The sequence below is a fragment of the Strix uralensis genome, chromosome Z (assembly GCF_047716275.1).
Source record: "Strix uralensis isolate ZFMK-TIS-50842 chromosome Z, bStrUra1, whole genome shotgun sequence".
Lineage (NCBI taxonomy): Eukaryota > Metazoa > Chordata > Aves > Strigiformes > Strigidae > Strix > Strix uralensis.
In genome coordinates, this window is record NC_134012.1 from 4,128,469 (window position 1) to 4,152,083 (window position 23,615).

Here is a 23,615-nt window from a genome sequence, read left to right on the forward strand (position 1 = left end):
TCAGCCTAGGCATAACAACAAATAATAATCTTTAAATATGCTTTCCAAGAATTTTTTAATTTTCTGGAATTAGTAGTCACTTTTGTTCTCCATGGCAGAAAATCATGTATAAAAGCAAAATTATATATATGATGGATACATTTTGTGTTTTTCCTAAAGGTTGCCTATTGCTATGGGCCAGGCCAAAAAGCAATAATTCTATCAATATAAAACCATCACCATATTTATTTTAATTGGTTTATAGCTTGGAATCGAAATTGAATTTGAAATATTGAACTGAATATATCATTAAACATTAAGACACTGGTTGTCTGGAACTTTCCCATACTACTATTGTTTCTTTTTGAAGTGAACCTGAATTATTTTGGAAATGATACTACAAAATTTCGCCATTAGTAACATTAGTTCATACAATAGCTTCAGTGTCAACTTGCTTACTCAAATACAGGATTTATGGAGAACTTAATACCCAGTTTTGTCAAAGAGGTATCTTTCAGGAGGCTACATTTACTTTACAAAATGAAGACACCTAGTCTTTCAAGTCATTCACAGTAGACTTTCAAGACCTCTATCACCAGCTTCCAAAACTAACAATTATGAATAAAACTACAGAATACTAACAACTGTAGTGTTAGTGCAGAAAGTGTTTATCTTGCTAGTATTTGATAATATCCATCATGTTGATTAGTCACTCTGAGGCAGAAGGTATAGATTTACATTACTTTACCCCTGACATAGTATAATTGGCTTGATTCAGCTTCTTATTTCCACTAATATATTGAAACATAATTTAGAAAGTGTTTCTACTGGTTTTATCTTTTTTCCATTTAGTGCCTTGATTTAAACCTCAGTGAAGCCAATGAAAAGATTTCCATTGATTCCTTTGGACTGTGGGATCCAGGTTTTTCAGTTGTAGCAATATGTATGTGATTAAATACAACTGGATTTTCATTAATAGCTGATTGATCTTTTAACCATTTGTATGAGATGTTCTCTTTCACAAGCCTTACTGATTCTTAAAATATAATGTATGCCATGAGGTATTGCTGCTTCAGTGAAGCTGCCCCAGTTTATTTATTTTGTAACTTACACAATTCCAGTAATCTTAAAATAGTAATTGGTTTATATTCCTTTTTTTTGTTTTTGATGACATAAATATGTTTGAATGCACAGAGAAGTTGAAAAGGTTGCACCAGAAAAAAAAAGTTTGAAAGTTTTTGATTAATAAAATTAAGATCCCAGCTGAAGCACAGTTCCACAAAGCTTATTTGTAGCTCCATTTACCATGATATGGACAGAGACTGTTTTCTTTTCCTTCTTACTACCTCACCAAAAGATGTTTGCAAGAACAGCAGCAAATCTGTTGACTTGAAACCGCCTTATTGTTGCTTATACTCAAACTCAGTGTGGTTTCACAATACAAGGCGTGCTAGATGTGAATGGGATATACACAGATAGTGTATTCACTCAGCTGTTTTCAAGCACATAAATTCTCTGCAGGACACCATATGCAGGGAAAAATAGGTGGAACGCGTATCAAACAAGGGGATATAGCAATAGTTTAATTCTGCCCTCTCCCGATGCAAAGGTGAATCTCTTTGGATAACAGAGTTTTTGTGAAAGGGTTTAAGTTGTTACAAGGCCTATGGAAGGTGATTTCTGTCCTTGCTTTTCCACTCATTTGTCCAGTGTCCTGACTAGCTATTTACATTAAACAATGAATGGAGTATTTGTTTCATCAGCATAACAGCTGTTTTCTTCCACACTACTGTCTGCTATGGTGGGAGACTCCCCTACTGTTCAAAGTGCTTGCATGAGTGGCTTGGGAAGGACAAAAATAGTTGCTGACCTCCCTTCAAGAGGATTTCTTCTGAGCAAGTCTAGTCAGTTGGATATGTGTACTTTAGTGACCATACTGGTAATTTGAATACGGTAGTGACCGTACTGGTAAATTGAAACTGTCCCGAGTCAGATGTCTGGCTGCAAATCTCATAGAAATGTGCAATATGATGACATAATCTGCACTTTTCCAAAGCCTATTTGAAACTTTGTCATTTTGGGACAAGTTAAAGGAAAACTACTGCAACTTAGACATTAGAGACCCAGTCCTTTTACCCTCGACTGCATAAGAGATCTGTCATTGACTTCGGTGAGTGCAGAATGCAGGCTTTTAACTAGGAGGAGCCATTATTGTAATGTTTCATGTGGGCTGCCAGTTGGCTGTATTTTCCTGGCCCTCATAGTTACCATGTGGTGACAAAGGTGACAAGGATGTTTGAATCTTCTGTGAGTGATCACAAATTCTCTTTGGTTGTGAAAGTTTCAGAAAAGCCCATCTGAAAAAATTCCTTTCACTCTGCTTTTAGCCACAGGGAGAAGGAGTATGAATAATTGCCAAGACTAGAATAAGTGTGTATTGACCTGTACAGTTTAGTTACCATCATGATATTAAATGGAAATGAAAACTTTCAAAGAGAATCCTGTTATAAGCAGCCAGTGTGACCAGAGATTTTTTTATTATTGCAACACTGGATAATATAGCCTTCATAAACGTGGAATGAATCTCTGGTGGTGGTGCTCAGGCTCATGAGATGGTGGTAGCCTTGTCAACAGCCCATTTGGGTAGACTGCATACATGATATTAGTTGCAGCACCAACAGAACTGATTGCCAAAAATATTAGCACTCACATCTGATGTTGGAAGCTCCTGACTGCTACGAGTCCTTTGTGCAGAAATTTCAGTCAGGCAGATTGGGGAAGGCTGCTATGAAGAATTCTGGGTTGTTTAAAAAGAAAAAGGAAAAGAGGAAGGGCATTTGCAAAAACATGGGTGAACTTTATTTTCATGTGTTTTCTTAATTGAAAGAAATAATGCAGCTAGCTCTGTTATGGTCAACACATGAAGGAAGAATTGTATTCATCTGCCTTGCTTTTTATCTATTTGTTTTTCATCAGTTTGAAATATTTTGTTAGTTTTGATGAGGGCCTTTTGTGCTCTGCTGTAGACTGAAACTCTCTTTGCAACAGTCCAGGCAGGGCTGCCCAGGCCTAAAATAAATAGGTGCAGTGACGTAAATGATATTGTATTACTGTTGTACAAGGTCACTTACAAAATATCTCATGAAATCCACGGTCTGTGAGCTAAATCCAGGAAAGAGGGCAAATTGACCTGATGACATTCTGGTATCAGGTCTGGAACACACTCTTTCTTTTAATCCACTAGTTCTTCTAGTTAATATTAAGAAATATCTTAACGGTCTTATATGGCAATCCACCATTTTTTATCCCTCTGATCATCTTGCTCCTTAGTTCCGCATTTTTTTTGCTGCTTGTGAAGCATGCAGTTGTCAGAGTCACCATTAAAACTGAGTTGAGCTTAGCTAATGATTTTGCACACTGTTTAAAATATCTCTCAATTTGTAATGAGCTGCTGGGAGCTTAAGTGTTACTAAATACCATAGGAAGTGTACACTTCTATATTAAGGTGCTTAAATAGTAAAATACCCTTTTTAAAGTATTATGTCTGTGTGATTCTATGGGGCATGACAGTAAAAAAAACTTGCTGCTTAACTTTTTCATGCATAGACCTTTTATCATTCTTTGATTCCAGCAAATCTGTAAAGCTATAAACCAAGACTTACTGCAGTTATCAGCTCAACAGAGAATAAATTAAAGCAGATAAGTAAAGTGAGGTTATGGGGCAGGGGAAGAATATCCTGGAGGGAAGTGACCGTTTGCAGGAAGACCTAGATTTGGTCTACTGACTTCGATACCTAATGCTGCTAGTTTCAAAACTAATTTCAGCCTCCTGTATCTATTTTTATCTGTGTTTCAGCTCTATTTAAAAGGAAAGAGTAAGAGACTATCGGCTGAATCAGAAGCTCCCCTGTAGAAAGAGAAAAGAGCCTTGCATATTAATGCTAACATGAGCACAAGTTAGATAGAAAACTTTTTTCCACCAATTTCCTGATAATTTCAGTCTTCTCTCATGGGGTGTCTTAATTTTATTCAAGATCTGAGATTTTATGATTTTTTTCCCCCAGGGAGATGTTTTCCTATGAAAACATCCCTGCTTAACTATGCAAATAAGCATCATTCTGATCAATGAACCTTTGTCTTAAACATCACACGGTTTTTACCTTTTACATATTTGAATTCCTTCTCTTGCTTACATTAAATTTCCCCAAATGACATATACTTGGAATATAGCATTACATTTAGGCCTTGGTCCTGTTTTTTTCAGAGGGAAAGTTATGTTTCTGTAAGCAAAGGATACACCTTAGGTTTTCATGACTCCTAAATTGTAGTGATCTGTACAACGCTGGCTGCACTTTTCACGTTAATGCCACACTACCTGAGAAGTGAAGTTTTAAGAGAGCTGCTGAACTGAACCGTGAATTTCTAGAATGTATTATATTTAAGATAAAGTGTGCTTGTATTTCAAATATATGTTCTGAGCATAATTTAGAGTGAATTAGCATAAGGTAAATATTTAGGTCAAATTACTTTTAATTTGAAGTGTGAGCAAGAAGCCTAAGTAAAGAGAATGCAGTAGTGAATGAGGCACCTGCATGAGCAGAGCTGAAAACCAGTGCAGACACAGGCACAGCCTTGCTGTCTTGCAAGGAATGGTTTGGAAAGCCCTGGGGGAGAAAGAGCTGGAGGTGGGAAGCAGAACTGAAGCCATTGTGGAGAGGAAGAAGTTACACTCTTCCTGTTATGACAGGAAATGCAGACAAATGTGCTTCCTGACCATTTGCTCAGCAGGGAATGAAATATTCTTTGACCTTTACCTTATGAACATTTTAGTAGCACAGAACTAGTAAACATGTTTTTTACCCTAAACATCTATTTGTACCTACCAGAACTGGCAATAGCATACCGAAAAAAAAAAGTCAGCTTTCTCATATATTGTATTAGGTACTGTGGTTTTGATAGAGGTGATGCTTTTTGCCTAAAATACATATGTATCTGTACATCCATATATAATGGACTTAATGTTATCTCTCTGATTCAACAGAAGGAAATGAAGTATCAGAGATTAACCATTATTATTCTTCCATCCCTGTCTGTTTTTAGATCTTAATTTGTAAATTAAAGTGGGAAGCATATTGATACTGCCTAACCTACTAATTTCTGACTTGCCATATCATCTGTTAATTAACACATCTTTCAATTATCCCTCCTCTCTTTACTTACAAAGAAAAAATTCGTATGAGAGATCCACCATCATGCGTTGGATCTGAGCAGACTGAATAATATCACTATTTTAAGTATTTGATCTGTTATTTATGTACTAACATACTAAAAATGGGGCGTAACACACAAGTACAAAACCTTCTTTTTTATACGCATTAATCATGAACATTTTATTTGTTATAGCTATAATTTTAGGGCATCCTGCTTAGAACTCCTCTTTATCTGGACTATTCAGCGAGTCGTAGCTCAATATGCTTGAGGCTTTCTGGGACAATAGCTCTTTTACCAGCATAAATCACTGCTGTCTCATCCCTATAAGTTACGCTGGAGGGTTATAAGAACATGGAAGCAGGCTGCTGAAGGTCCTTCACTGCTCTTTAAAGGGTCTTTCATTTAATATGGCATGCCCAGCTTTTGCATAAAGGAGGGTTTGTCTAGAGGAAACCCTGCACTGGTGCTGCTTCCCAGTCCCACTGAGGGTTACTGTAAAGATTGTTGCAGCCAGGCCTCTTCATATGACAAACAAATCTAAGTGAAAATCAAATAGGAGCAAGGGGAAGAGAGAATATGACAAGAGCTGTTGCCTCTCCAGTAGTTTGGGGTTTCAACATATGATAGGATTATGACATTTTAATCAAGAGCCCCTTGGTTTACATATCGCCAACTTGACTTTATTATGTTTGAAGTTAGGCAAGTTGCTCGTGTAGTACCTCCTATTTGTCACAGACATCGTATCTACCATGCTTGCTCTAGTCCCTGTGTCAGAAATGTAGACACTCCAGATGAAATAAGGACAAACAGAACGAAACTATTTCCTGACCAGTCAGTGTCTGTATCAGATACTTCTGTGCACCAGTGGTCCCTGGTTTTCACTAGTCACTCATACAGGTTTAATGGCAGGAAATGTATATGGGAAGGATTATGTGCAAATTCCCTGTTTCCCTCATTTTCCTATGTCAGCAGCTATATATTTTTATAATCAGGATAGGAAGAAGTAAGGGGAATGCTGATATTTTGCCACTGGCTGGACTGAATTGCTTTAAAGATCCCAGGACTGATACTTTGAAAACATAAAATGTTAGCACATATGCTGTGAGTGTTAGTGACAAATGCAGAGTCTGTTACGGCTCAGCCTCTTGGGGTATGTGAGATTTCAGAAAGAGTACTAGAAGGGCCTGAATTAAAAACAAAAATAAAATAAAATAATCCCAAACCAACTCCCACCAAAAAATACAGAAAGAAACAAAGACAACATTGCGACAGAGATAAATGAAGTATCCTGAAGGCTGTATTCATTATATGGGAGTATTTTTGACTGCTTCTGTTCCTCTAGATGCATTAACATCTATAAGAAACATATAATTGTTACAAATTTAGCTAAATAAAGACTATTACCAGTGGCCAGTATCACCATTTACACACACACATTTAAATTTCAGCATATGAAAGAATTTATACTCGCAACCAAGAAACATTACCTTCTAGTTTATTTAGTTTAAATAAATTTTAATTACTAGCAAGTAAACAAGAAAGTCTGCTCTGGGCCAAATTGCCTTCTAAAGGGAGCATATCACAGTGTGTGATATGCAGACTTGAATTCAGGCTGCCTGCGGCCCCACTTACAGATATTGCAATGACTAGTCCATGACCCGTCTCTCAGAAGACTCTTGCAGCATTATGCATGAAGCGCTAGTTGAGAGGTGTTTCCATGGTATTGAACAAGAGACAGAGTTGAAGTGGAAAAACGTCCTTTTTAACAGTCCTCTTTTGTCAATGCCTTTAACACATAAAGTGGGTTTCACCTTTAGTTAGAATTTTATCCAAAATGCATAAAAAGTTTGCCTTGATTTATGTCAAGACAGTTGGAAGCTGACTACTTCACCTGGGTTTTTTTTAGTTTTCCCAGTACTTGAAAGCAGCTTCTGATTTGCTCAGAGCCTTTAAAGTCATCAGCATTTATACTTCTTCATATACAAAAATGCTGCAGGCTTTAGTAACCTACCTTCTTGGTATCGCTGTTCCTGTTATGAGGGCAGTTTGGCTCTTGGATTTTTAAAAATAACTTTTAAATAAGTAAAATAACCATAAGGCTAAGACAAACGTAATAGAGTTTCAGTTAATATGAAAGGATGGAATCAGGTTAATTTTTGGTATGTTTTAGAGGTAAATGTAGTACTCCCTGCACACTGCTCTTTTTGCAATACATATAAAACTATGAATAAAAGCACCTCATAACAGTATTTAGAAATTGTGTTGGTGTTTCAAACCTTGTGTTTTATATATACATGCTTAAAAAGGGTTTAAAGACAGTTGAATGCTGACTGCCCTCTTATCTGTTGCACTTCCTCCCTCCACTCCACTTTCATTCTCCCCAGTTCTCACACTGTCATTATAAAATATTATATCCCCAAAAGAAAAGAACTTTCTAAATTGGCTAACATTCTCCTAAAGAGGAGAAAAGTTGTGAACTGAAAAACACCTACAGATTAGCAGTGGTTTAGACAGCAGGGATAATTAATCATATCTTGCCTAATATTGTCAGGAAAGAACATGTAGTGATTTCATTCTTGCTGCTGAAAAGAAGTTAAATATTAAACAGATATTGAAATGCATGTACTTTTGAATGTCCTTTTTTAAATATTTTGATGAATTGTCTCACTGTATGTGTGTTTCCTTCCAGTCTCACTAACATTCTTTATGCCAAATGTCAAAGTGACGTTTTCCATTGTTATATGATGCTATCATGACTGACAACTTTAAACACAGTATATAATAATAAGACTATGTGACCACATGGATTTTTTTGATACTGCAGCTACAGCTACTCAAAAACTTGTGTTCATGCGGATTGTGTGTGTCTTGTTCATTCTCAGCACTGTCAGTACAACTGTAGTCAGAGCTTCTTAAGTGTAGGTTGCACACTCCTTCCACCTAGACAAAAGAGACCAAATGTTTTAAATAATTTATGCTAATTTTTACCTCTCAGCAAAATTTCTGCAATACTAGAATATTTTCTGTTACCTTAGACAATATTTATTAGATACTTTTAGTTTGGGTGAATATAGTTAACAGAACAAATGGTTAACAAATTGAGACCCGAAAAAGGTTCAGTAATAAAGATGCTGTCTCCTTACATTGCTCACAAAAATACTTTGGAAGATAAGCATATTCATCTTCCTTATGTAGCCACATAGCAAAAAACTATGCAAAAAGATCATTTCTTTTTAAATGGCTTGAAGAGTATTCTTAATCTTTTCAGAGGTTGACCTTTCACTGTACATTTGAAAATACTAGCTCACCCCTACTATAAACTGTTGTAAAAGCATAATAAATTTACATATATATATGTTTTATTTATATATATATAAAAAAAGATAAGCCACAATGCATATTTAAAAAGAAAAGTAATATTCCAGGTCACCATAGAAACAGTAGTAAATACAATTGCTTTTAATGCATTTATCAGCAGCAACAGCGTTATCTGATAAATTTAGAAATTGTTAGAAAGATCAAGGAGTTAAAAACAAATCAAATTCAGAGCAATTAAGATTATATTTTAAAGAAAGCAAAATAAGATCTAGCTGGTTTGTTGTTCTTTTTTTCACTTTCCACAAAAAGGAACTCTAACCAGTATCATTCTGGTGATAAGTATTATGAAATAAGTATGTGCTGTGCAGCATAGCTGTGTGGTTATTCTAAATGTTCAGGAGCACCTAACAGTAAACACAAACAGTGGCTTTAAAGATATTTCTGTACTGGGGTGTACTTTGATGGTAAGAAGCTGTAACATGCTAAATTCTGAGGTTTCTGTGCAACAGAAACCATACTGTATAGAGACACTCCACCTACAGCACTGTGGTCAAAAAGTTGATTGAAAGGCATTTTAGATGCAGAAAAATATGTTGAGTTAGTACATTTTATTTTCTGTGTGTTTAGCTTTTTCTAAAACATGCGCTTATATACATATATATATATATGTTTTAACAAATGCATTGCAATTTTCTGTAATCAGAGAATACATTAAAGGAGTATTTGAAAGACTAGGTTTTTTCCCGAATTTGGATGAAGTTTTGTTACCTATCTCATTATTCATTCCAAATATCAAAAGCCATTGAGACAGAGAAATTTAGAAAGAATTTACTATCAATTATGCATACCTGGGACCAGTGCTGTGGAAAGTGTGTTTTTAAAATGCTTGAATAATTGTATTTAAAGGCAATCCATCTTTTCTTAACAGTATGTTGACAGAGGCTAAAGAGATTGAAATGACAAGAGGAGTAACATTCAGTATATATTTGGGAGAATAAAAGTATTGGCACAGAGCCTCCTCATCCTTCTGAGATGGACTAGCAAATAGGGATTAGCAATACTTAAAGGTCACGTTTTCCACGGCCTGATGTGCTGGGATTTTAAGGTAGTCTGGGGTCGCAGTTAGCATTAACTTGCATTAGGAATATGACAAGATAGAACAGCAGCCATATGAACCACGTACAGATGAATCTTCTTGCCTCAGCATTAAAGTGCAGAGGTGCTGCTGCTTATGGGTATTAAGGAATGGCAGCAACAAGTGCAGGATTAGGCAGACCTATACACTTGGTTGCGTGGCTGTCCTTAACATATCAAATACCTTGACTACATGTTACATTTGATTAATAATAGACTTAGCAAAACTGTATTTTCATCTTAAAAATTCTTGTAACTGAAAGTTATCAGAGAAGAAACCATGTAAAAAAAATCAGTCGTATACACTTAATGGAAATCGCATATATGAAGAAACTGAAGAAGGAGAAAAATTCGACCATACAATTAGCTTAAACAGCCCATGGTAGTTTCTTATTCTGAGTCACATGTCTTACTGGAACTTGTAAGCTAGTGCAGAAAAGAAGAGAAAAAAAAAAAAAAACCAAACCAGGTATGATATGCAGGTCTTTCATTGTCAAAACAGTCCCTGTGGAAAATTATGGTTTTGTACAGAGTAAAGATATTTTTCATATTTAAGATATTTTTCATATATTTTTCCTAGGTTTTGCATGATGTCAGGACATTAGCTGGCCCCCTGAGAACTTATAAGCACATCCCTATTTTTCCTATATAATGTGACCCAAAGTCCTTTGTACTAAAAAATTCCAGTTTGTATTTCTAAGCATGTCATTTGAAATAAAATAAAGTATGCTACTTCTGTGTTTAGAAAAGACATTGTGTCAAAGGTGGTATATGTTGCTGGTCAGCTATTGTTTGTTCTTTGTGCTTTATAATTCTCATTTCTCAAAAAGTATTTGAATTTTTAACACTAGATATTTCTTCAGAACCATTGTGAGTGTGTTTATATGAACAATGTACCTCTTTTGCACAACTTAGATGCTGTATGAAATAATCACTAAAAATCTAGCACAAGCTGGGGCATGGAATCAAAGTCAATCACTATTAAAAATAAGAATTGACTGCACATGTTCAAACTATTTACAAGTGAAAATCTGAGGTGCGGTTTGAAAATATTGATGGGAAAGATGTATGCAGTATAAAAATATATTCATTAAACAGTTACAGAGAAAGATGCAGTATCAAGACGTCATAGTGCTACTTAATGAAAATGTCCCATGCTCTTTACCTGTACCTCAAGTTTTTTGCAGTGAGAATTAGGTGTATTTTCTCACGTAAAATATACATATAGTCTATTTTGGAGCTATATTTGTATTTATGCCTTTGCCTTCTGCATGCGTTCAATTCAAAGGCTACAGCAGTCACACATCATATTTCCAAAAGAAAGAAGGAGGACTACAAAGACCAGCTTGGGGATTTTTGACGGGTCTTTCTTTCTTTTTCCAGGTGACATTTACAAAGAGGAAATTTGGGTTAATGAAGAAGGCTTATGAGCTGAGTGTTCTGTGTGACTGTGAGATTGCTCTGATCATCTTCAACAGCACCAACAAACTGTTCCAGTATGCCAGCACCGATATGGACAAAGTGTTGCTGAAATATACCGAGTACAATGAGCCGCATGAGAGTCGAACGAATTCGGATATTGTTGAGGTAAGATTTTGTTTTTCTGTGAGGATTTTTTTTTTTTTACTTTGCTCTGAGACAGAGGCACTCAAAGCGAGAGGCCTGATCCCCTTTCCCGAGGGTTGTAGAACATATGCTGGAGGTGATACAGTGATGGGAGAGCAGAACAGGGACCACAGAGTATTGGTTTGGGGCTGGAGATGGCGCAGCAGAGACTGGAGGGAATCCATGTGTGAGCTCGTAGTTTTATCCTGCTGAGTCCTGCATGCTCAGCAGAAACTCCTGCGATGGGATCTCTGGCTCCCTGTCATCCAGCTTTCTGTGTTGCTTTGTCCCTTTGTCCTGTCGGTCCTCTCCACGCCTTGACCACTACCTCCCAGCTGAACCTCCCACTTGTCTCCTAGTCACTCCTGGTGACCTGCTCTCCAGCAAACACTGTGTGCCTTGGCTCCTAACTCCAAAAGTCATAATGTCCTCCGTCCAGAAGGAACTGAAAAATACATTGCAAAAGATGTGGAAGAAAAAGATTTTAAATTACTACTTTAAGGCATTCGATTGACTTGTTTAGCTTTTTGGTTATTTACAGAGGAAGCTGCACAATAACAAATGTGTCAGCTACCTCACACAGAATGCTGTTACCGTAATATAATAATAACAGCATCAAAGCAGTACTATCAGAATGCTAGTAATTATTTTTAAAAGCTTGTAATTATTTTTAAAAAAACACTGGTTAGGTCAAGTTTTATTTACAATACTGAAAATTGTTAACTAAACTGAGAATTGTTAACTAAAAATTAAGATTTTCGATTTTAAGCTGCTAATATTTGCAGAAAAGTCAGTTTACTTTATAATCACATTAGGATTCAAGCCATGCAAAATAAATGAATCTTTCATTTTTTGTTGTGATAGCAAAACACTCTGAGTGATATCAAAAGAATTAGTTACGTGACTTATGCAACTCCTGTTTTCAAAACACCTAAGTGATTCGGTATCTAACGGTATAATTCTAAAAAGTATTGGATGGATGAGGTTCTGTCTTAAAGATCAGTGACAGTTTATTCATAAATGCTACTGAATACCTTGGCCTGTACACTTAGATTACTTCAGATCTTTTTAAAGGTGTTAGTTTCAGATTTTAAAATAATCTGGATGTTGTCAAAAATGAGACTTTGGTGCTTTTTGGAGTCTTCATCTGGGCTAGTCACGTATTTAGGACTAGCAATGGAAGAAAGTAAGTGTGTGAATTACATATAAAATGTTTTTGATGGAGAAAAAGTACTGTATAATAGACGTCATTACACTTGTTACAAGATGCCACAGTCACACCACCATAGATTGGCAAAGACTGCAACCCAGGAATATATATCGCTTTTCTGTCTATCCTTATGTCAACATACAGGATGACACTGTTTTGCTTCCTTCATGATCTCGCAGCAGATTTTCTCCCTCATTAGGAGAGGATGAGGTTCTGACAGCAGAACAAAAATTTATGTGAGTTAAGACTAAGGGGAAAGTACATAATTTCTTCCTCCTCTCCATCACCTCTTTTCCTCTCTTCCTTCAAATCTCCTATATAGACATGAAGCCTTTCCTGTCACCTAGCTCTGGGAAGCCCATGTCCTGTCCAGCAGAATTGAAATCCTATCCCTAAAATATAATGCCCTGTCCTCTGCTAGTGGCAAAAAGCCAGAATATTCTTAGCAGGACAAGTTTCCTGTGATATCTTTACTTCTTCCTGCAGGATTTCTTGTGGGAATAGGTGAGTAAGCCAGTAGTTAGGGATTTATTACTTGTTTCACAATGAATGAATACTTTTGATCATGAAGACTATGGGTTTTCAAGAAACTTGAGTGAAAATGTAAAATTTAAAATAATGTTTATTCTGTTGTAACTTTGAGATTAACAGAAAAAGCAGTCTCTGCACCAGCAAAGTCCCGTTCCTGCAAAAATAGTGGAGCGGTTTGGATAGGCTGATAGGCAATTTTGCATTCAGACATGTAATTTTCTGGCTATACCCAAAATCTGGTGGGCAACCCTCTTCACTCCTCTAAAAGAAGCCAAATAAAAGTAGGTAATTGAAATAAAACTTATTTAAATTGAGTAATCTAAGAATAGGCAGAAAAGGCCAAATTAAGTGAATGTTTATAGTTTTTCCATATGTTCTGTCAGCTCTCAATTCAGTCTTTTGATCGTTTTGCTGTTATGTTTTTCAGTGTTCTGCCTGTAATGCAAAATACTGAAGCCACACCAATGCCAGTACTGTTTCAGGATCAAAGGAGTACTTTTGCAGGGTGTAGGTTTTGAACAAGGGTTTCATATTATCGTACCTTTACTTGATAATTAACATCACAGTTATGAGTACAATAGAGGGATAGAGCCCATGAAAGTATGCAATCTGAGAAATGGCTTGACTCTCAGTGTAGTCTGGATATATTTTTAGGTACAGGATATAAATCTGCCACACATTTAAATATTTAAATTGATCAATTAAACTGACTACATTACACATATTTTCCTCGTAAGGAGTCCATTTTTTTTTTCACTTTCAGACAGCTAGATTTCACACTTAGAAGTTTTCAATCTTGTTCTTCCAGAGCAATCAACAGCAGCTGAGAATCAGACAGTATTATTAAAGCTGATCATTTTCATCTAAATGACTATTCAGTAACTGTATTTCAGTGGAAGAAAAGGGCGTAGCTGTGCTCACAGATTTCTGCACAGTACTAGAGAAAGAAAACTTTTTTAGGTAGACTTACAAAAATTTGAAATATAACTGTCAACCCTATTAAGGTCTTTAATTTAGGATCCAATTTCTGTTCTCATTCAGCATAATATTAACTATATAGTTACTTTTTGGTTGTGATAGAACTGTGTTATCAGTCATTAGAATGTGGTATAACTTCTTTGAACAATCTATATTCAATGAAAATCAAAAGAGTAGGTCTCTAATATGTAGTTAATTACTTTTAAGTTAAAGCACTGCTATTCAAATTGAAAAATTACATGAATTTTCATGTAGGTCTGGCTAAAGCTGTTAATTTTATTAATCAAATGTTTTCAGTTTAATTACTGGTATTAATTATATTTAGCTTTTCTGAATTAGTCTTCAGGCCATAATTTGTTATTTGAAGTATCATAAGACACCAAGTATCACACATCTAACAAACATTACACTGTTTTTCAAGGGAAAAATTATTTGACATTCATTTTAATACTTGTATTACTGCAAATCAAGCAATTTGATCCTACCCAAGTTATAGGTATGTGATCTGATTACATCTGTCATGATGTAAAATGGAGTGGCTAATATTAAGAGAACTGTAAAGTTCAGTTACTGTTATTCTTTGAGCTCTTTTGGTTTAATGCTTTAAGCAAATAGCTTATACTTTCTTTACGCATGTAAATTTTATTTTATTTTATTTACGTTTATTTACATGTAATGAATATAACTGAGATGGTCTTTTCCAGTTGCCTCATTCAAAATGGAGTTGATTAACATGCAATTTGGTATATCTGAGTTCTTTAGATCACAAAAATTATCTACCAGCTGAATGTGTTTTAGTTATTACACAGCAAATATACTTACAACATCCACAGGTAACTAAAAGTCAGTGTGTACTCATGAAGGAGAAGGTATTTGCATTCAACACACAAGCCTATCCATTTTAAGCAACACTGACAATTATTGTGATTCTTACCAAAACCTACGTGGAGGTTTTATGATACGTATTAGTTCTGCAAAAAAAATGTTCATTCCGAGACTTCAGTTTAGAGTTAAATGGATTCTTAAAACTGAAGCCTTTATGTCCTCACCCACCAAACCACTCACACCACAGCCGTTCACTCAATTTTGCTTCAGTTAAAAAGTGCATGTTTGTTGCTGGGTATAGTAACTTATTTTAAGGAATAGGAGAACCTGTGCAGAGTTCCCTCAACACCAAGGAAAGAAAAGATTAATTTCATCTTTATGCTAAATTCCAAGTGGTGTATGTAAATACCAACAACAATATATTCAGGAGCTGTCATTTAAAATTCCATGATATAATTACTAGAAGATTTGTCATTCTTTACTTTAAAATGGGATTACATTTTCTCTCATTACAAAATCCTGTGGCATTTGGTACACAATCTTTGGTACAGAAGTAGTGTTTTTAGAACTAGAGTTCCATCTGTCCTTAGAAGCTTGTCAATACAACTGGTTCCTATATGCTCTATCAGAAAAAACTTACCTTATGAGCTTGTTGTTGAACATTATCAGCACAATTGTATAGGACTAGGCAATAATTTTCTTATGGCAATGAGAAAATGGGGAAGAGTAAATGTCAGAGTTTTACAACAAGCAAGTATGTCCATTATGCATTTTTTGCATTTATTTAAAATGGGGCCAGACCCTTTCCTTGTTTCTGTAAAACAGGATTGGATGTAACACCACTCATTACAGTGCTATTTCACTGCCACGCTACTGCGAGTAATGAGAACCCAGTGCCAAAAGCACTGTAAGCCCACAGCTTAGGAGCTCAGAAAGGACATCGCCCTTAGACTGTAGGGGACATATTTCAGAGCAGGAATACAGGGAGATGTTTTGCATCTTGGCTGCAAATGTAATTACAACCCTAACCATATTACAGAAATCTGCTGTGGTTCTTCAGCTAAGCCATCAAGCCTTTGCTGATTTAAGATGAAACTTCCTGCCTGTTTTTTCTCTCACTGTCCCTTCCGTGTCACTTCTTTCATGTCAGATCATCAGCTACTGTCTCAGCTTCAGCAGACCTCTAGTGAGTTTTCACTAAGTCCTGGTTTTGATTCTGTTTCTGAGTCTAATACACTGATCCTTGCTCTGTGTGCACATAAATCATTCCTCCACCAATCACTAACCACTTCATCTTTCAGCTCTTTTTAAGCCCCCAATCCATCAATTTTGTTGACCCTGCTGCTCTTATTGTCCCTCTTTCTCCAGCTGGCTTCTATTCCTCTGCTGATTCAGTGGCCACTACCTTTAACTCAAGATCTCCTAGTAGGTCAGCCCTTTCAAATTCATCCCATTAAACATACCTTCCGTTTTCTGACCAACATACATCCACCTCAGTTCCCCTCTGCCATACCGCTAATCACTGGTAGAGAGGAAAGAGGAACAACGCAAACTTCCTCCATTTTTCTCTTTGCTAACAGAGGTTCTCTGTTATCAGTGCTGATTACCCACCAAATCTCTGAATTTTGTAAAGTTCACTACTTAAAACTGCTACTTTGCATGCATGCACACACATCTGTCTGATCTTTGCAGCTGTCTTTTATCTTACAAGAAACTCTTCCATGACCTCAGTGCCTTTTCCTTTTCTGAAATATCTCTCTTGCTATCTTCCTTTGGCTCTATCTTTTACTGGCATCTGGCTTTAACTACTCCTTTTTTTTCTCTCTCCTTTTATTTTTTTCTTTTTTCTACACTTAGAAAGATTTAAGGGTCCTCGACATAGACTTTTACATATAGGAAGATGTCAGCTCCTGCAATACACTGTCATATCTTTCTGCTTCAATGAAACCTTATCCTCATTTCACTTCTCAGCTATTCTTTGTCTTACTCTGTGAGGGGTTTTTTCACTGGAATATTTATCAAGCATACTATGCCCTTTCACCCACCTCTCCACTCTTGCAATTCTGCTGTATTCTAATGCACACTAACAGATCCTACCTTGAAGTGTTTATCGCCAGAATTCAGACATGGCACAGTAAGAACAGGTAGCAAAATAAGGTGATGATGATACGGTAACATGATTCTCCGTGTAAGATACATCAATCCTGTTTCCATCAAACAATGTTTATACCTCTCATACTAAGGACCATCTTTTGACCATCTCTGAGAGTCTCCTCATCTTCAACTCATCCTCAGTTTCATCCTTCTTAATCTCTCGCCAGTTGCACTCCAGTACATACTTCTTTTCCTGTCTTCCTGTCCCTGAGAGTGTCATTAAGTTGTGCTTTCCTTTGTTCCTTGTCTCATCAGCTGCTCCTTCAGTCTGCCTGTTAGGGATCGCTCTTCCATTACACTTGATGCCCCTCGATCCTCTTTTCCCTCTTTCTCACTGAAATTAGGTGTGTTTGGAGAAACTCACATTGGGTGAACTCCTGCTTTTAGTGATACTGAAGCCTTCGTCAAGAATTAGTCTGGGCTACTCTAGGAGACATTAATTATCCTAGCACCATTGTGGTGGGGTTTCTGGTTGGCCATGGGGAAAAACAGTAGTTCTAATCTGCAATAATATGTCAGATTTTTAAATAATTTACAAATTATAGATTCTTTTTCATAGATAATCAGCATCTAGCATCGTATTTTTAACTTGTTTTGCACAGGGTCATACATCTTCATTCCTCTACTAACTGCTGATGAATTGACCTTTTGCAGAGTATTTTCCCTTCCCCGGTGGACTCCTGTATTTAGTGAGGGAGAATGAACCGAACGTAGCAAGAGAGATGAGGGCCATTTGCAGCAGCATTTTCCCCCAAGGGGAAGTGAGCTGGTGGACATGTGAAATCCTCCCTGCAGATTGCACATCCTTTGTGTTTTACAACACACAGAGACATCTTTACAGACCTTAATGTTAAGATGGCAGGGAACAAAGTAATACCAAGACCTGCAGAGTGGTGGAATTCAGAATTTTGCTTTTGTGTGTATGTGTTACCGCTTGTTAAAAAGGCATTTTGCTCTGAAAAAATGTGGATAATGAAAACATGCAAGTAATGATAGATAATACTTCCACAGGTTAGAAGAACTAACTTGAATTGAAAATCCAATCGCTTTTAGTATGACCAGAAACAGTGTTAATAGGCATGAAATACTACTAAATCTCCTACAGGCATGAGGGACTTGAGACTTAAAAGCACAGCTTTAAGACACTGGAAGGCTGGAGTTGGTGAGGATGGCACTCAGGCAGAAAAAGGTGCACGCATGTGATGTGCTGCTTGGGCAGTATATTGTCTGGTTTTGCTGATGGACTTACTGTGCATCATCCCATCAGTACTTACAGGTGTGCTGTGGGTCCTATAGCAGATGTAGAATTAGTCACTTGGTTTGGAAGTTCTGAATGAGATGAAGAGGAAAAAAAATTCCTTCTGTCAATTATTTCTAAAGGTCACAGAGCTAATGACTAGCTGGGAGGTTAATTAGATTCTGAAAGCCTCTTCATATCAATTAAGACTCTTATCTGTATATTTGTAGTAAATAAGCCCATATAACTCTCTAAATGTGCTCTTTTTAGGAAAAGTAAGGCAACCGTTGGAGCTTGTTTAATGTAATAAGTGTATTTTCTTTTCTTGTCATCATAACATAATACTGCATATAAACAATCTGTGAAATACACATCAATTCAGCTCTTCAGCTGTGGAAATCAGGGGAATTATTTCAGCTACCATGGGCTGAAGATCTGGGACAGTATAGAAAGTAAGCCTCTATGTAAGAAAGGTTATTCAGGGTGATCTAAAGACAGTGCAGTCTATTGGATACTGCCCTGGACTAGGACTCATGAGACTTGGATTTTATTAATAGCTTTGCCAAATACTGTTGTGTGACCTTGGACAAGTCACATTTCCTCCTAATGCTTCAGTTTCCCGATCTGTAAAATGGGGATAGTATTATTGATTTCCTTTGTAAATTGGTTGAAGACCAGCTTGTTAAAAAAACGGCTACTTTTACCAGTTTACACAGGCCAGGAGATGATTGGACAGGGTCAACTGGCCAAAGAATTTCCTTTGGATGATGATTTCAGCTTTTTAAATGCTTACTTCTTGTTTCATTTTTAGTAAATATGAGCCAAATCATTATTGCTAACCTCATGTATGACAAAATCATGGGATTGACTTCAAGATCTTCAGCATTTTTGTAATATTCCTTTGGTCTTTGTTTGCCTTCTGAGTTTTGAGCCTTTGGAAAATGTGTTTTTAACCTAATATCCTCATATGAGTTTTTTCTATGTTTTTCCTAACCATGATTACTACAAAAAGATCTTAGAGGGGAAAATATCTCATTTTCAAAAATACTAAAAAACTCTGCTCTTTATCAATCTTAATTTCATTTTTTCAAGCAATTAATTTAGAAATATTTTTTTTTCAGTCAAGAGCTGATATTCTTACCTGATCTTATTACTCTATCAATTTGGGCTTCAGGTAAATATTAGCTATTGCAAGACCAGAAGAAAAACTTCAAAGCTGGAAAACTGTGGAAGGCAATTCTATTCTGTCCGAAGTAGTCCCTCAATGGGACTGCTCATCCAGTCAATGGGCCTGTCCAAATTAGTCCCTCTACTACATCCAATAGATAGCAATTTATTCTCTTCCTTCCACATGAGACTTTTGACTCTTTTTCTTTCCATCACAGGCTATTGTTTAAGCTCTCCTTGATAACTCCACAGCATCCTGTTGATGTGCATCTAATAAGTGATAGATCTTTGATGCTTTTCAGCCTAGAAGAAGAAAGGTAGAGGGTCAAGTGTTGAAACTATTTTTTTTTTCTATCATAGTTCAAATTAATCCACTATGTGAAAAATGCGGCTAAGGGAAATTCGCATAATGAGTTGTTCTGTTTGGCTTTCTCTGAAAAGAAAAAAAAAAACTTTTCCACTATGATTTATTTGCAATGAGGATTTGGTTGACATGAAACATAGTTTGTAATCCTAATGTATCTCAAATGAAAGTGAAGTAGCTCACCTGATAGCTTGTTTTTCCATACCTGGAAGAAGAGAATTGGGATAGAGAAAAGTAAAATGGGTACAAGGTTAGTTACTCTGAAGCACATGGCAGAGCAAAAGCCACTTTTGAGTATATTTTGAGGGAGCCCTGGTTCTCCTGATTTCTACTTACTGAGGATCAGTCCTTGTTATTGGTCATGTCTCTACATTATTTTCCTTTTATTCTTTTGTTCTTAGTAATGATTTTTAAAATATTTTAATAATTTAGGAAATGTTTTGGACAGATTGTTGTAAAAATGCTGTGATGACAAAGGTGAAAAATACGTGCAGAACATAAATGTCTTTCAAACTCTGTTCATAGTTCCTTTCTTTGTCAAACTGAGAACTTAAATCTGTATTTCTCAGAGCAAGGTCTATTTCACAGATCACTGTTTCTTTCTCCAAAACATGATATATCTGGCTGAGAAGCTGGAAAAATCTTACATGTCTGTGTAACATTCTTATAACTTAATAGCTCCAAAGTTTTATCCCAATCTAGTCATTGGAGAATGTTCTTTGTTTTTGTAGTCACTGTTTCACATAGTAACAGCTTGTTGTATTTTGGTCTGTTTGCCAGAGGGTAGGTTTATTTTTAAATCCCTGAACTCTGAATTTTCTTTATTTTTCCAAGATTGGAAGCAGCTGAAACGCCTGGAGTTACAGGTTGAAGGGCTTGCTTCACAATATGAGATGGGAAGCCTCATCCCCTCCCCCTTTTGTGTTTTTCTTTTTTTAAATTTTTCCTAACAATGTCTCTTAACTGATATTTGTCTAAAAATAGAAAACTGCCTGACTAAAAATAGCTTGGCTCTCAGCCTTGCCAAGGAAAATGGAGAGGAATAGGCGTGGAATAGAAGGCTGAGTAATCCAGCTCTATTCATTCACAGATCCCTTTGAGAATGCAGGCGATGATAAAGTGCCCTCAAAAAACCACAGGCCTGACTTGCTCTCTTCAGACTCCTAGGTGCCAATAAACATTTTAGCCCAAGGATATATTTTTTTTTTCCTCATAGATCGTAAACACTTTCTGAAAGACAAGGCTTTGTTTCACAGAAGCTAACTTACTGTCAAAAATAGCTGACTTTCCTAAGGTCCTTTTTTTTTGACTTTCCACATGTTTTTTAATTTATTTTCAGATGAGCAATGACTGCAATGTTCTGTCAAGAATTACCATGAAATGTCACATATCTAGCGTGAATGAATGAAAAAAATAGATGCTTTTCATTGATTTCATACTTAAAATTGTGCCCTCAAAACTTCACATATCAATAAGAAAGAAAAATTTATTACTCTGATTCTGAGCAGTAAAAGTGAATGAGTAGACAGCTGATTTATTTCACTGAGAAATCAAAATTTAGCTGCAGAGCACTTTTGCATATATGTAAGCTAAATTTTTTATTTGTAATTCTTCATTTATCTGAAACTCAGATTTTACCAAGAGGGTGGAGGAGATGGGAATGCCAAGGGGCAGGATCTAATTAACTTAAAAATAGACGTGTTGAGAACCTCACAAAGCAGGAACTTTTAATCTGAAAAGCTGTCGTATTAGAGAAAGCCAATCTTGTTTTGTGTTACAGAGGTTTATATATCACATCACCACTGTGGTATTGCAGTGCAAGATATCAGTAATACTAAATGGCAGAAAAGACACCAGGAAGTGTAGAGCATGTTATTTAAAACAGGAATATTTGTTGTTGTTCCGTATGGACTGTTTTGGGATTTGGGTTTTTTTTTTAAATCTGAGTAACCTGGTCAAACACAGCAACAGGGTGTGGAAATGTCAGCACAGTTCACAGGGTTATTCGAGCCTGAGTATTGTTTTGTGTTCAGTTCCTGTAATGCTGCTTGTGATAAGACTCTGAAGACAAAGGACGATAATTGATGGAAAGGGACTTAAATCACTCCAAAAAGAATCAAGGTCCTTGTATTTGGGTACATCAACTCTTCTGGTCTCCTTCCTCCTTGTAAAGCATTTTGTCTTCTTGCATGTTGGCCCCCTACTGCTCTTTGTAATGGAGGCAGACCACAAGTGATTCCTTTATGCAGTACACAGGGTGTAATTGTGTCTGTGTGGTGTATTAGTAATTGCCAAGACTGAATTCCCGTATTGTATCTTCACTGCAAGCATGGAAAAATAGGACACACTACCCTGCATTACCATTTTCAACCTAGATAGTGAGCTACTTATAGCTGTGTTCCAGACACAAAGGCTTTTATGAGCAAACCCATTTTTCATTTTCATCATTGAGACATCCCTGCTTTGTAAGGTAAATACAAAATGTGGCTATTTACCTGGATTCTTACACCGTAGTAGTAATCACAAGTGTAGAAATACCACATCTTCCCATACCTCACAACTATCTTTAATGCAAACTACTGATCTTGCCCTCTTTTCCCTCAAGACTTTTTGTTTTATTGGACTCCCATAAGCTGTCAACTGTTCTCTGTCAAACCAATGTTGAAGATTATGCAGTACTGAGCTTCTAGCGAAATCAGCAAGTGATGTACAGTTCTTCATATGCTTACACATGAGCAAAGGTTTTTTAGTGCATAAGTGTTTCCAGATGTGGGCCTTTAGCCTCGGCTCAGAGTCGTATTAGGTAAAAAGAGCCCTACACTATCAAAAACCAAAAAACTCTGATATATAAAGTCCATCATTCAGGTTTAATTAGACCCCTGATTTAAAGCCTAGAATTGTCAATGAGAGCCTTCTGACTAACTTCAAAACTGTCTGGTAATGGTTCCCAGCACAGACACGAATTTCTACAGACTCTGATGCCTTTTGTAGTAAGCAATACTAGAATAGGTCTTATTTCTACAAAGATTCATAGAAGTCTTGTTTCAGACAGTGAAACTACCCACAAGAGGTTCAATGCTCCTGAAAATATCTGCAGAATCATGGATTTATTTCTGAAGCAGTTCTAGTGTCAGTAAGGGTGGCAGAATTGGGACATAAATAGTTCATACCAGGAGTAGCATCTATATCTCTATACTGAGAAGTAAAAACGTCCACTTCTCTTCCACGCCACAGATGAGTTGGCAATAAGTGAACCCCACTGCCTGAGTAACAAAGGCAATGGGAGCTTCACCACCAGAGAGGATGGGGATACAAAAAGTCAGTCTAATCCTGGCTTTTTGCCTACTTCACTCCACCTGCTAGGGAGCTGGCATTTTAAATGCTCTGCTCAGGCCAGAGCACCTTACCCTTCTCTTTAGCATGAAGCAAAATATCTCCATACCTTTCCTTCCCTGCACTGCACACAGATAACACTCCCTGTTCTTGAGATGCCTTTCCAAGAGTTTTCATAGTTCTGGCAAAAGTTCTGTTAAACTTCAAAATCTGCTGACTATTCTTCCTTGTTACAGTAAGAAGGTACAAATTAATTATTTATTTGTGTACTATAAAATTTGCATCCATCCTTTATGTATTATGTAGTTCATATTGATTAGACTCCATTTGCCCTGAATTCAGGGAGGCCCCTATGTGTTTGTTTATATAAAAGACGATTGAAATTAATGTAACTTACCAAATTTGCAGGGCTATAAAACCTCAAACACATATGCTTTATTGTTCTACATTTTTAATAATCACAAGTCTAGTGGTCAGCTGTGAATTAATGTCCATATATTCCAGAACTGTTGAATGTAGTTAAATCTTAAATAGCCATTGTTCTTGGAATTAAGAAAGAGCCCTTAAAA

At 36.4% G+C, this 23,615-nt stretch overlaps 1 protein-coding gene across 12 annotated transcripts in view; it reads left to right on the forward strand.

Annotated features, from left to right (window-relative positions):
- MEF2C (myocyte enhancer factor 2C) overlaps positions 1-23,615 on the forward strand; it is a 140,638-nt gene that overhangs the window by 62,473 nt on the left and 54,550 nt on the right. For all 12 annotated transcript variants that reach the window (XM_074855300.1, XM_074855311.1, XM_074855299.1 and 9 more), the window contains one exon: positions 11,026-11,229. In XM_074855300.1, the coding sequence (XP_074711401.1) occupies positions 11,026-11,229 (204 nt within the window). The remainder of the gene's footprint in view (positions 1-11,025; positions 11,230-23,615) is intronic.